The 15,548-nt window shown below is 42.2% G+C and overlaps 1 protein-coding gene across 2 annotated transcripts in view; it reads right to left on the minus strand.

The window, feature by feature from the left end:
* itgb7 (integrin, beta 7) overlaps positions 1-15,548 on the minus strand; it is a 77,314-nt gene that overhangs the window by 13,615 nt on the left and 48,151 nt on the right. For both annotated transcript variants that reach the window (XM_051925053.1, XM_051925052.1), the window contains exons 9-12: positions 11,174-11,263; positions 10,956-11,096; positions 9,358-9,551; positions 573-796 (exon numbers count right to left, since the gene is read on the minus strand). In XM_051925053.1, the coding sequence (XP_051781013.1) occupies positions 573-796; positions 9,358-9,551; positions 10,956-11,096; positions 11,174-11,263 (649 nt within the window). The remainder of the gene's footprint in view (positions 1-572; positions 797-9,357; positions 9,552-10,955; positions 11,097-11,173; positions 11,264-15,548) is intronic.

Consider the following 15,548-nt stretch of genomic DNA (forward strand, 5'->3'; position numbering starts at 1 on the left):
TAACTACGGTTAATTACTCGCTGTAATGTAACTTAGTTAGTTCTATTATGCATATGTAACAATTCCCATGAAAATAACAATCTGTTTAAATTTTACATCCGCTTCCCTATACGCGAGCGGCAGAGCCGTGAAATGGCTAGCACATAGCACTCCCCCGGGGGTTGGCGAGTGAAGTGAACAGAAGGCAGAGCCCCCTAGTTTTATTTTAAAAAAACTTAACCGTTCATTTTCAAGCGGGTTTTATGATTCTTCAGGTGGGGTGACATAGCAGACGAAATGCCGCCAGTGTGATGGGTGAGCACCAGTGAGGTGCCCTACTCTGAGGGTGGCACTTGTTATAGTCTGGCAACATATGGGTTGGTTGTGCCGCTACCTTTCTTTGTTTTTTAATTTGTAATGATTTATCAGGTCTCCTCTTATGTCAAGCCAATAAAGTGCCTGGCAGGTGGAAACCAAATGACAGGGACATAACAGAGAGAGTGAAAGAGTGTCGAAAAGAAAGAAGTTGAAGTGTGGGATGGAGGATGTGTGGTGTAGGCCCGTCCTTCTGTTGTGACGGCTATGGCACTTACCCCCGCAGAGCTTGCCATCGGAGCGTGGGCAGCTCATGTCGTCGCACTCGCAGTACTGGCCTCGGTGTTTCCCGCTGCACACGCACTGACCGCATTCACAGCGGCCATGTCCATTGCACACTAAGCTGCTCCCGTTGCGGCAGCTGGCATCCAGATCCTTCGTATCCTCTTCACCCGTATCCTGCAGACACTCGCAGAGCCGCCCCAGACGGTTTTTATTGCAGCTGTGGGCAAACAGAAAAGTCATAGAGCTGGTGAAGTGGTTACCGAACCTGAAAGAGTCCTCCAGTGATTACTGCAGTGCATGTCTTAGTGGCACGCATGGTAAAGATTGGCATAAAAAAGCCAGGCTGGAGTAATGCTATTAATAAAACAATTTAATCATTTTAAACATCTTATTTTATATTCAACTACTAAGTGAACTTTTCAAGGACTTGCAGGGTTGCTATTCCGCTTTAATAAGAACATAAAATGTTAGAAAATGTACACATGGTATGGTAGGGTGTATCCCGATGTCCTGGCTAAGATACCCACCACGGCCTACTCATGGGTAATCGACACAATGGCTGAAAGTTCACTTCTTCATTTGAGTTAAGGATTAGTAAAAATCAGGATAACTGATTATTTATGCTTGACCTGTGTTACCTGTCAGCCTGAAGTTGTTTTAAGCTAATTAGGTTGTTTCATAAGTTTTGAGACTCGGTCACTTGCTGTCATTGGAGGCGGACGAAATTTTTTTCTATTGCTCTACAATCCTTTCACATCTTCTAATAAATTTTTGGCCCACCCAGCTACAGATGGAAATGAGAAAAAGAGCTCGAAGTGGGGTCCAAAAGGTTGCCTTCCTCCACTGAAAGCCAGGCGCCAAAGGTCAGCCAAGAGGACCATGTTTGCCGTCTTTTTTGGCTACAAAAAAATTGTTGCTTCAGTTCCATGTCCTGAACGCACGACGATGAACTCTGATGTCTTCACAACCCTGTGCCTTCTAGAAGTTTTCAAAAATCTCACTAGAGGTCGCCCTAATCGCACCTTGAAAAACTTCATCCTTCACCATGACAACGCGCCGCCTCACAAGTCAAACAAAACTGTTGAGTTCCTCGCCAAATCTGGGATTGAAGTCCTTCATCCTCCCCCTTATTCACCAGATTTAGTCACCCTGTGACTTCTGGCTGTTCCCGACGGTGAAGAAGGAGCTGAAAGGAATGGATTTTGAGGACAGGGACAGCCTCATTTCTGCGGTGGAAGAGCAACTTGACCAACTGACTGAACCTGATTTTCGTCACCGTTTTGATCATTGGATTTATCGCATGAAAAAGTGCATTGAAATCGGGGGAGAGTATGTTGAACAGCACTGAAGTGTTGCCAAATGACGAGGTTATGTGAGTAAAAATTTTCTTTGGAATTGACCAAACCATGTTGGATCTATTTAAAAAAGTCTCAAAACTTATGAAACAACCCATCCATCCATCCATTTTCCAACCCGCTGAATCCGAACACAGGGTCACGGGGGTCTGCTGGAGCCAAACCCAGCCAACACAGGGCACAAGGCAGGAACCAATCCCGGGCAGGGTGCCAACTATGAAACAACCTCGTATGAGAAACAAGATCAATAACAAAGTTCCCAGAACCCCTCATCTTTCTATAAGTATATACAGGTGCTGGTCATAAAATTAGAATATCATGACAAAGTTGATTTATTTCAGTAATTCCATTCAAAAAGTGAAACTTGTATATTAGATTCATTCATTACACACAGACTGATGTATTTCAAATGTTTATTTCTTTTAATGTTGATGATTATACTGACAACTAATGAAAGTCCGAAATTCAGTATCTCGGAAAATTAGAATATCAATTAAGACCAATAGCGCTGCTGCCTCGCAGTTAGGAGACCCGGGTTCACTTCCTGGGTCCGCCCTGCGTGGAGTTTGCATGTTCTCCCCGTGTCTGCGTGGGTTTTCCTCCGGGCGCTCCGGTTTCCTCCCACGATCCAAAGACATGCAGGTTAGGTGGATTGGCGATTCTAAATTGGCCCTAGTGTGTGCTTGGTGTGTGGGTGTGTTTGTGTGTGTCCTGCGGTGGGTGGGCACCCTGCCCAGGACTGGTTCCTGCCTTGTGCCCTGTGTTGGCTGGAATTGGCTCCAGCAGACCCTGTGACCCTGTGTTCGGATTCAGCGGGTTAGAAAATGGATGGATGGATGGATGGCAAAAAAAGGATTTTTAGAATGTTGGCCAACTGAAAGGTATGAACATGAAAAGTATGAGCATGTACAGCACTCAATATTTAGTTGGGGCTCCTTTGGCCTGGATTACTGCAGCAATGCGGCGTGGCATGGAGTCGATCAGTCTGTGGCACTGCTCAGGTGTTATGAGAGCCCATGTTGCTCTGATAGTGGCCTTCAGCTCTTCTGAATTGTTGGGTCTGGCGTATTGCATCTTCCTCTTCACAATACCCCATAGATTTTCTATGGGGTTAAGGTCAGGCGAGTTTGCTGGCCAATCAAGAACAGGATACCATGGTCCTTAAACCAGGTACTGGTAGCTTTGGCACTGTGTGCAGGTGCCAGGTCCTGTTGGAAAATGAAATCTGCATCTCCATAAAGTTCGTCAGCAGCAGGAAGCATGAAGTGCTCTAAAACTTCCTGGTAGATGGCTGCGTTGACCTTGGACCTCAGAAAACACAATGGACCAACACCAGCAAATGACATGGCACCCCAAACCATCACTGACTGTGGAAACTTTACACTGGACCTCACGCAACGTGGATTCTGTGTCTTTCCTCTCTTCCTCCTGACTCTGGGACCTTGATTTCCAAAGGAAATGAAAAATTTACTTTCATCAGAAAGCAGCAGTCCAGTCCTTTTTGTCTTTAGCCCAGGCGAGACGCTTCTGACGCTGTCTCTTGTTCAAGAGTGGCTTGACACAAGGAATGCGACAGCTGAAACCCATGTCTTGCATACGTCTGTGCGTGGTGGTTCTTGAAGCACTGACTCCAGCTGCAGTCCACTCTTTGTGAATCTCCCCCACATTTTTGAATGGGTTTTGTTTCCCAATCCTCTCCAGGGTGCGGTTATCCCTATTGCTTGTACACTTTTTTCTACCACATCTTGTCCTTCTTCCCTTCACCTCTCTATTAATGTGCTTGGACACAGAGCTCTGTGAACAGCCAGCCTCTTTAGCAATGACCTTTTGTGTCTTGCCCTCCTTGTGCAAGGTGTCAGTGGTCGTCTTTTGGACAACTGTCAAGTCAGCAGTCTTCCCCATGATTGTGTAGCCTACAGAACTCGACTGAGAGACCATTTAAAGGCTTTTGAGTTAATTAGCTGATTAGAGTGTGGCACCAGGTGTCTTCAATATTCAACGTTTTCACAATATTCTAATTTTCCGAGATACTGAATTTGGGACTTTCATTAGTTGTCAGTTATAATCATCAACATTAAAAGAAATAAACATTTGAAATACATCAGTCTGTGTGTAATGAATGAATCTAATACACAAGTTTCACTTTTTGAATGGAATTACTGAAATAAATCAACTTTGTCATGATATTCTAATTTTATGACCAGCACCTGTACACACTGGTTAGTTTATCTGAGCTAACAGTAAGTATATAAACCCTCCAACAGATAACACTTCTTCCTAACATTTTGCTTATCATTTACATGTCCTTCACAAGATTCTCATATCATTTACTTTTCCCAGAATTCAACACTGTTAAAATGCATTGTTAATCCCATCAATTTGTTTAGCTGATGCTTAAAAAGAAGAACAGATCAGTTGTAAGAAGGTATCAGGAGGATTGTGTGACTGAAGAATTAAGGCGAAAAATGAGGTGAGGTTTTTAAGACCAGCAATGATGTATGGAGCTCAGACGTGGGCAGTAAAGGAAGTTCAGGAGGAGAAGATGGATGTGGCAGAAAAGAGAACGTGATGATGGATTTGTGGAGTCTAAAAAAGGAGAGAATAAGAAACGAGACAACCAGGGGTACAACAAAAGTGGGAGAGACATCTAAGAAAGTACAGGACATGTGATGAGGAGAGACAAGGAATATGTGGGCAAAAGAGGGATGGGGCCAAAGTGGAGGTGGATGGAGAAAATGAAAGAAGATCTGATGGAAAAGGGTCTGACTGGCGAGGAGGTGCAGGACTGAGGTGTAAAGAGACAGTTGATCAAACACATCGACCCGACATGGAAGTGGGAAACGATGCAGAGGATGATGATGAAGAAGAAGATCTATTGTAGTGGTTCTCAAACTGTGTTCTCAAAGTAACAAAAAGGAGGGCGTGAAGATGTGAAAAAAAGAAAACAAGAATCGAAAATATGAAAAATACATCTATTGAAACCAAAACAAATTAACTTAAACTACATTCTGATACTAGAAAAATAAATATAGAGTTAGATAAAAGTTAAGTAGGTATAATAAAATATGAGTCTATGATATATCATTAATTAAAAAAGAACAAACTGGTATTAGTGGGCTCCTTTCAAAAAAAAACGTTAGGGGGGTGCAATTAAAACTGTTATGAAAACTCGGGTCGCAAATACTTAAAGGTTGAGAAACGCTGATCTAGTGGAACCCTTCTAAAATGGACTTAAAAATTAGCCTGCCATGAGTATGTTTACATGAGCTTTATTAATTCATTTATCCACTTGTGCCATATAAACACTTATTCCAGTTCGAGAAAACCGGAATATTGATCTCTGAGGAACCATGTTAACAGACATACATTTCTCCGTGAGTAACCCGTTTATAAGGTCATGTAAACCCTTAACCGAGTTACTGTTAAAGATTTCATGGCCTGCGCATGTCTGGCACACTCTGTGCATGTGTTAACTTCACACAGCAGCCACAAGTAGAAAACTGTGGAAACGCCCAGAAAAATCCGTTTTACAGAAGTAAATGTTTGGGCGATTGCATTATTCCTCTTCCTGGTTCAAATAAAGGATAAAGGATAATCTAATCGAAACATATCTGCATTGTTCCTCTCCCAGCAACAGTTGGTATAAGACAAGAAGCACATGTAACGGTATGGCGGTCCTTTGCAGGGCTTAACTGCACAGCTGAGCAGAAAAGACTGAAATAAGTGCAAATCGGCAACAGAGACATATTGATACAGTGTCCATTTAGTTTTAGTCCAGCTATTTGCTATTGAAACGTTGAAACACTGTAACTGGGTGAGGCAGCGGCCAATGTTCATACCACAAATCATCAGAAGCTCAGGTTAGGGGTATAAAAAGGGGACGGATGTTATTTACTTCACAGCACACGAAGGAAGGAATCACATTCTCTGCGCTTGCTTTCGGATTTCCGGTAGCTGATGATGACACTTAACTCTTACTAATACAGTTTAATGATATCTGAGCGTTCTTGCCACAGGAGATCTCCATAAGTGTTCTTGAGCATGTAAACGGAGGTGTTTAAGAAAACCTTAACAGAGTTCCTCACCTTAATCCCGGATGATTGAGTGTGCAAGCAAACGCAATCAGTTGTCTAAAATGCTTCCCCTTCTTGCTAGTCCTTCTGTGGAATTTTTAGTTAATATATAATAATCTTTTACAATTTGTTACAAGTATATATATGTATATATAAACTAGGGGGCTTTGCCCTGTGCTTGCTTCACTTGCCAACCCCACCAGCCTGTGCTATGCGCCAGCCATTTCATGTGTCTGCTGCTCGCGTATGTGGATTTCACTTTGGCAATCTTTGCTATCGGTTTTTTGAGAATTTCGAATTTTAGTACTTTCATAATTTCTAACCTGCTCTGCATGGTTATTGTGCCAACGTTTTTGAATCTCTTTACGACGTTCTACTTTGTCTTCTACTCTTTGTCTTTTATTTCCAACCCCACTTCGAGCTGAGAGCGCAAGAACTGTGTCTGACAATAGCATTAACACGAATGAGAAGTTATTGGACCGTGGGCTTGGTTGTAAATGTTTGAGAGGAGGGCGGGACTTGTCAAAAAGTCTTGTCTCGCGGGACCTGAAATTATTATAATAGTATGAATTATTAAACACAATGAAAAGAATTCAATGTAACTCAAGAGTTAACTAAGTGTAGCATAAAGCTAAAAGTGCAGGAGGTCTTTGCTTCGTCTTAGAGAAACTACCAATGTAATTTTCCAAGGCTAGAATCAGGTAAATGAGTAACAAACACCCCTTCTGAAAGTGGGGATAAACTGATAGGAAAGCCCATACACCCCTCCTTTTAAGTGGTGCTAAGATCAATGGGAGAATCCGCTAAGCACCCCTCTTAACAAAGCAGTGTTCAGAATAATGGGAGAGTCGACAGGAGTCAGAAATGACTGGTGGAGTTAATTGACTGGAGGAGATTATAAGGTTCTGCATGTTAAGACTCAGATGACGTGATGTAGTAAATAAGGTGAAAGTATAAAAACAGATGAATTGTTTAATTGATTGTTCACTCCACGGACTAAGATAATTGTGTATAACTGTGCGCAAATAAAGAAATGGCCGACATTCTCATCTGGGCTCCGTGACTAACTCCTTTGAAAATGGAGGAAACTTTTTTTTCCACAGCACTTCTGATGCTTGCCTTCATTCAACTGCATCTGCACCTGCCTCCGCTTTAATCCAAACCATTTTTCGAAACTCTTCTTTAAACACACATAATTAAAAGCAATGCTAGTTTTCCTTTTTGACCTCTAGAGTGTAGCTGTATTACATAAGCTGAAAAATTCCAATTTTTAATCTCCATTATAGTCTTTAAAGCTAGGACATCTCTATAGAGTGTACCAGAGGTCTGTGCACATCTCCACCGTCTTTAGCTACCTCACTGGAAACAGTGGATTGCACAATGCAATAGATAGATAGATAGATAGATAGATAGATAGATAGATAGATAGATAGATAGATAGATAGATAGATAGATAGATAGATAGATAGATAGATAGATAGATAGATATGAAAGGCACTATATCATAGATAGATAGATAGATAGATAGATAGATAGATAGATAGATAGATAGATAGATAGATAGATAGATAGATAGATAGATAGATAGATAGATAGATAGATAGATAGATAGATAGATATGAAAGGCACTATATCATAGATAGATAGATAGATAGATAGATAGATAGATAGATAGATAGATAGATAGATAGATAGATAGATAGATAGATAGATAGATAGATAGATAGATAGATAGATAGATAGTGTGAGGGATTGCCGGCCATATATTCCGGCCAACACCTCCAGGCCGTCAGGTGGAGCTCTCCCAACAGCATGGAGGTTCCCTGAATTCCAGCAGGGCCTTATGGACCTCGTAATTTGTATGTGCAGCCCTACTGGATACCATGGGGGCCACCAGGAGCCGCTGTGGGGAGGCTCTCAGACTGCTATGTGCCCTATAACCTGGAAGTACGTCCTGGCCACATGACCAGAAGGAACGATGTGCTTCTGGGTTGAAGAAAGGAGCTTTTTATCCAACCCGGAAGTGTTCACGGTCACATGGACAGAAGAAAGAAACACTTCCGGGTCATGGACTATATAAAGGACTCTGGGAGACCAAAACAATGAGCTGAGCTGGGAGGTAGGGTGGCGTAGTGTCTGGGAGTGGAGGATTGTTATTGATTAGTGATTATCGTACTTGCATGTGTAGTGTGGAGTGGAGGGTGCTTTATGCACAGTATTATCATAAAATAAATAATACTTATACTGTAGTTTTACCTGGTGTTTGGAGTGGTATCTGTGGGTTCAAGGGAGCTCTAGCGCCCCCGACTGCTACAATAGATAGATAGATATGAAAGGCACTATATAATATAGATAGATAGCTATGAAAAGCACTATATCATAGATAGATAGATAGATAGATAGATAGATAGATAGATAGATAGATAGATAGATAAGAAAGGCACTATATAATAGATAGATAGATAGATAGATAGATAGATAGATAGATAGATAGATAGATAGATAGATAGATAGATAGATAGATATTAAAGGCACTATATAATACATAGACATATAGATCGATATACTGTATATACTCGCGTTTAAGTTCTCCAGCAGATAAGTCAGGACTTGATTTTACCGTATAATTTCCAGTATTTTATAATGTCAGTCATATAAGTCGAATGTGGAAAACTCATGCTATTGGTCCAAGAGATTACGATATGCTAACGCCCGCCTGAGAGAGTCACCACGGAGCACACAGCCTTTATTTCTATGTGTTGTGCCTACGTACCACACAGTAATACCTGAACTATTCCGAAGCGACGTTTGCACTGTTTTGTGTTTTTTGTATCTCACACCCTCATACACCTTTATCATAAGAGCATCTCTTATCTACGATGGAGCGTTCAATTAGAAGAAAATATGAAGCTGGTTTTAAATTAAAAGTCATTGAAGTGGCGAAAGAAATTGGTAACTGCACTGCTGCATCAAAATTCGATGCGTCTGCGAAACTGGTGTGAAATTGGAGGAGGCAAGAAGATGAAAATAAAAAAATAACTTGTTTTTGAATGGGCATATAAATTGGGGTCTGATTTTATGATCGATTTTTTAGGTTTCAGGACCTGACTTATACGCAAGTATATACAGTAATCTCTGATAAGCATGGGAGGTCCTACAGCCCTGCACATGGCCTACAGGTTCTTAGCCTCCCTATTTTTAGTTCAAGATGTCCCCACAGCTCTACATCCTGTACATCTGTGCTTGAGGCATCTCCTTCATTACATGGTATCTGCTCATTAGGTAAGATCTCCAAGTCTCTTATCCCAGCATTGGTATACATTTCTGCCCCCCCAACTTCCCACACTTACCTGCAGATCCCACACTGGAAGGTTCCATTGCCGTCACTGCAATAAGGAGAATTGACCTCTAAATCCTTGCAGTTACACCCACACAGGCTGCTGACTTCAATATGGAGCTCCTCGTTGATCCCTTGGGGCTTGATGATAATATGTTGACTTTCCTTAAAGCAGGCTGTCACTGTCACCGTCACAGTGAAGTTTATCTGGAGTGATGGGAAAGCAGGCATGCATTACAAATGAACTCAGTGAGAACTGTCATACAGTTAAGAGAGAATGATGGAGATGGACTGACCAATCAGAATCCCGGCCTGCATTCTTCAGTCTTTCCATAAAGGCCATGGGGAGGTCTGTTGTGGCAGTATTGAGCAGAAGGTAGAACAGAAACCCAATATGTGAAAGTCCACATTGCAACAATTCAGAGTTGCAACGTCAACCTGGTTGGAATATTTTGGGGTGGGGTTGTACAGAAAATACCTACAGAAGGCCCTTGTGGACACATGGACAACATGCAGACTCCACACTGACACTGGCCTGGGAGAGAACTGCTGTGCCCGACTAAAAGCAGACAGGAAGCAATGCTTGAGAATCAGAAGATGGGCAGGAATTGGAATCAAATAACACCCCTTAGTTATTGCTTGCTTGTTATTGCTATTGCACAGTAATCCTAACTTATTTATTGAAAACTGCACCACACCTGAACACTGATAACGTTTGAGTGAGAGCAAATCCACAATCTCAGTAAGAGACAGCATGTGGAGCCGAGTCATAAAGCATCACACCTGAGACGTAATGAGAGAAACTTTAGAGGACACGACGCTCTGTCAGGTGGCACCAGAGCTGTGAACCTCACAAGAAGAATTGAAGCCAAGCTGGTCTGATGAATCGTACTTCACACACCATAGCAGAATGGAAAAAAGAAAAGACGTTGCTGCTGAACTTGCCACAGTTACCTGTCTTTGATATAGTGCCTTTCACATCTATCTATCTATCTATCTATCTATCTATCTATCTATCTATCTATCTATCTATCTATCTATCTATCTATCTATCTATCTATCTATCTATCTATCTATCTATCTATCTATCTATCTATTATATAGTGCCTTTCACATCTATCTATCTATCTATCTATCTATCTATCTATCTATCTATCTATCTATCTATCTATCTATCTATCTATCTATCTATTATATAGTGCCTTTCACATCTATCTATCTATCTATCTATCTATCTATCTATCTATCTATCTATCTATCTATCTATCTATCTATCTATCTATCTATCTATCTATCTATCTAACTGATAAACATAAACAGCAAGGCAGTAACAAAACTAAAGTTTGTAATTTCAAAGCCAATTAGTGAGATATCTTCAGAAGTTGATTTTTCATGATTTGTAGGCCTCTGGTCTTTCTGAGTTTGTAGGAGAGGGGCCTTTGTTTTAGTATTCAGGCCTTTCTTGAATATCTGAGGCTCATGACATTGCTACTGTAACACCTCACAAGTATAATCACAAAGATAACAATGGTGAATTTTTTAATTTTTTGGGGTGGTGAGGCTATTCATACAAAAGACGGTGAAGAGGCCACTGTGTCCCCTCACACTCACCTCCTGGCTCAGCTTGACTCCAGTGCACTCGCCCCTCTTCTGATTCCGCAGAATGTTGTTGTCACCACAGTAGGAGTCATAGGTGACCTGCAGCTCAGGAGGAAGTTGTTGGTGCTCCAGATAGACAGTGGAGGACAAGTTCTGTGGAGACAACATTCAGGGGAGGTCAACAGTGGGCTTAAACTCACCTTTTAAAGGCTCATGTCACACGTACTCACATTGTAGGCATCAAAAATCAGTTGGACGATGTTGCTGGAGTCCTCTTGGAGAACGCCAACCACTGACTGCGGGATCAGTTTGCTGAGTTCCTGCAAAGAAAAAAAAATCCAGAGATGAAATGGAAAAAATGGAGAAGAATATTGTCAGAGGCCTGGTAACTGATGTGCTGGACATTATTAATTACAGCGTATTCATTGTTATCTGTACTGCCTGTAATGATAACATGGCAGGGTCTGAAAGCAGCAGAAGACTGGGAAAATCTTTGTGAACCAGGGGGGTAGATAATATCATAAATGGATCTGCTCTGCATCATCATTTGTCCAAACACTGCCTGAAGTGGAAATCCGTACAGTAAGTGCTGATCTGATATTTTTAAATCTGACATCTTGATAGGACAAAGATTCTACCATCCTGATTTACTAGCATTAGATCAGAGAGTGGGAGACCCCCCTTCACATTTCTAGCAATGAAAATTAGTAACATTGGAGGCATGGGTCTCCCTTTGCGTTTAGAGTGTCATGACTTACAGACATTAAATAGGAGAGCGGGGTCCCCCTCGGAGTTTCCATTTACTAACATTAGATCTGTGAGTCCATCGCATTTTGAGCTTCCATATTTACTAACATTAAATTGGTGTGCAAGGTGCCCCCCATCACAATTTACTAATATTAGATTGCAGAGTGGGGTCCCCCATTGGGTTTTGAGCATCCAGATTTACTAACATTAGATTGGAGAGCGGGGTCCTCCTTCACATTTGTAGTGTCCTGATCTACTGACATTAGACTGGAGGCACAGGCCCCTCTTCACATTTAGAGTGTTATGGTTTACTAATATTTGATTGCAGAGAGGGGTTCCCCTTCATGATTCGTGTGTCCAGATCTACTAACATTAGATTAGATGCATGGGACCTCCTTAGCATTTAGAGTGTTATGGTTTACTAATAACCTGGGTTCGCTTCCCGGGTCCTCCCTGTGTGGAGTCTGCATGTTCTCCCCGTGTCTGCATGGGTTTCCTCCGGGCGCTCCGGTTTCCTCCCACAGTCCAAAGACATGCAGGTTAGGTGGATTGGCGATTCTAAATTGGCCCTACTGTGTGCTTGGTGTGTGGGTGTGTTTGTGTGTGTCCTGTGGTGGGTTGGCACCCTGCCCAGGATTGGTTCCTGCCTTGTGCCCTGTGTTGGCTGGGATTGGCTCCAGCAGACCCCCGTGACCCTGTGTTCGGATTCAGCGGGTTGGAAAATGGATGGATGGATGGATGGGTTTACTAATATTACAATGGAGAGTGGGGTCACCCTTAGAGTTTAGGGCATCATGACTTATTAACATTAGATCGGAGATATGGGTCCCACTTTGTGTTTAAAGAGTTCAGATTTACTAAGATTTGACTGGAGAGTGGGGTTCCCCTTCGTGCTTTGAGTGTCCAGATCTACTAACATTAGATTAGAGACACAAGTCTTCCTTTGCATTTAGAGCTTCATGATCTGCTAACATTAGTTTGGAGAGCTGTGTTCCCCCTTAATGTTTCGAGCGTCAAAACTGACTAACATTAGTTCAGAGAGCGGTGACCCTTTTGTGTTTAGAGCATCCAGATATACTAACATTGATTGAAGAGCGGGGTCCCCTTCAAGTTTAGAGTATCATGATTTACTAAAATTAGATTGGAGATATGGGTCCCAACCCGTGTTCAAAGGGTTCGGATTTACTAATATTAGATTGCAGAGTGGGGTCTCTCTTTGGGTTTCGAGTGTCCAGAACATGAGATTGGAGAGTGGGGACCTCCTTTGAGTTTAGAGCATCATGATTTACTGATATTAGATTGGAGAACAGGGTCCCCTCTCCATGTTTTAAGTGTCCAGATCTACTAACGTTAGATTAGAGGCACAGGTCCTCCTTTGCACTTAGAGCTTCATGATCTACTAACATTAATTTGGAGAGCTGGGTCCTCCTTCAAGTTTAGAGTATCATGATTTGCTAATATTAGATGGGAGAGCGGGGTCCTTCTTCACATTTGTAGGGTCCTGATCTACTAACATTAGTTTGGAGGCACGGGTCCCCCTATGTGTTTAGAGCATCCAGATTTACTAACATTATATCTCAGGGAGTGGAGTCCCCTTAGAGTTTTGATGTAACATTTTTTGCTCAAAATGTGAACTGAAAAGTCTTCACAGTGGCTGATTTTTGTGGACTGTCAAAAATGTTCTACAGATGGGCAGTTGAAAAAAACGCAATTTTAAAATAACGGATCAGGAGATGAAATGTAATCAATGAACCGAACAAAAGTCACAACTGAGGAATCAGCAGACAAGTAACCAGAGTTGTTTAAATTAGGGTCAGTACCTTAAAAAAAATCTTTTTTTTTTTGTTCATGTATGGAGTTGTTACTGTTTATGCTTATTATTTGTATATTTATGTACAGTGCATCCGGAAAGTATTGACAGTGCATCACTTTTTCCACATTTTGTTATGTTACAGCCTTATTCCAAAATGGATTAAATTCATTTTTTTCCTCAGAATTCTACACACAACACCCCATAATGACAACGTGAAAAAAGTTTACTTGAGGTTTTTGCAAATTTATTAAAAATAAAAAAATTGAGAAAGCACATGTACATAAGTATTCACAGCCTTTGCCATGAAGCCCCAAATTGAGCTCAGGTGCATCCCGTTTCCCCTGATCATCCTTGAGATGTTTCTGCAGCTTCATTGGAGTCCACCTGTGGTAAATTCAGTTGACTGGACATGATTTGGAAAGGCACACACCTGTCTACAGTATATAAGGTCCCACAGTTGACAGTTCATGTCAGAGCACAAACCAAGCATGAAGTCAAAGGAATTGTCTGTAGACCTCCGAGACAGGATTGTCTCGAGGCACAAATCTGGGGAAGGTTAGAGAAAAATGTCTGCTGCTTTGAAGGTCTCAATGAGCACAGTGGCCTCCATCATCCGTAAGTGAAAGAAGTTCGAAACCACCAGGACTCTTCCTAGAGCTGGCCAGCCATCTAAACTGAGCGATCGGGGTAGAAGGGCCTTAGTCAGGGAGGTGACCAAGAACCCAATGGTCACTCTGTCAGAGCTCCAGAGGTCCTCTGAGGAGAGAGGAGAACCTTCCAGAAGGACAACCATCTCTGCAGCAATCCACCAATCAGGTCTGTATGGTAGAGTGGCCAGACAGAAGCCACTCCTTAGTAAAAGGCACATGGCAGCCCGCCTGGAGTTTGCCAAAAGGCACCCGAAGGACTCTCAGACCGTGAGAAAGAAAATTCTCTGGTCTGATGAGACAAAGATTGAACTCTTTGGTGTGAATGCCAAGGGTCATGTTTGGAGGAAACCAGGCACCGCTCATCAGCAGGCCAATACCATCCCTACAGTGAAGCATGGTGGTGGCAGCATCATGCTGTGGGGATGTTTCTCAGTGGCAGGGACTGGGAGACTAGTCAGGATAAAGGGAAAGATGACTGCAGCAATGTACAGAGACATCCTGGATGAAAACCTGCTCCAGAGCGCTCTTGACCTCAGACTGGGGCGACGGTTCATCTTTCAGCAGGACAACGACCCTAAGCACACAGCCAAGATATCAAAGGAGTGGCTTCAGGACAACTCTGTGAATGTCCTTGAGTGGCCCAGCCAGAGCCCAGACTTGAATCCGATTGAACATCTCTGGAGAGATCTTAAAATGGCTGTGCACCGACGCTTCCCATCCAACCTGATGGAGCTTGAGAGGTGCTGCAAAGAGTGGGCGAAACTGGCCAAGGATAGGTGTGCCAAGCTTGTGGCATCATATTCAACAAGACTTAAGGCTGGAATAGCTGCCAAAGGGGCATCGACAAAGTATTGTGCAAAGGCTGTGAATACTTATGGACATGGGATTTCTCAGTTTTTTTATTTTTAATAAATTTGCAAAAACCTCAAGTAAACTTTTTTCACGTTGTCATTATGGGGTGTTGTGTGCAGAATTCTGAGGAAAAAAATGAATTTAATCCATTTTGGAATAAGGCTGTGACATAACAAAATGTGGAAAAAGTGATGTGCTGTGAAGACTTTCTGGATGCTCTGTATTTGTACATCAATTTCGTTTTTTACGATTGGTTTCTATATGTGGTCATTTGTTCTGCCATGGCCCTGGTGTTTTGTGGGCGGTTCCCCAAGAGGCGGGGCCATTCAGTGATTACTCCCAGCCCCACTAAGGCTTGTGGGAATTGCAGTCCAACATTGTATGTGATTGATGGTTGGTGAGTTTCTCTCTTTGCTATTACTGCAGTCGTGGCCACAAGTGTTGGCAGTGACACAAATGTTACGTCTAGCAAACTTTGCTGCTTCAGCATTTTCAGATTTTTTTTTTTTTTACATTTCTATTGTATACTGGAGAACAACTCTA

The sequence above is a fragment of the Erpetoichthys calabaricus genome, chromosome 3 (assembly GCF_900747795.2).
Source record: "Erpetoichthys calabaricus chromosome 3, fErpCal1.3, whole genome shotgun sequence".
Classification (NCBI taxonomy): domain Eukaryota; kingdom Metazoa; phylum Chordata; class Cladistia; order Polypteriformes; family Polypteridae; genus Erpetoichthys; species Erpetoichthys calabaricus.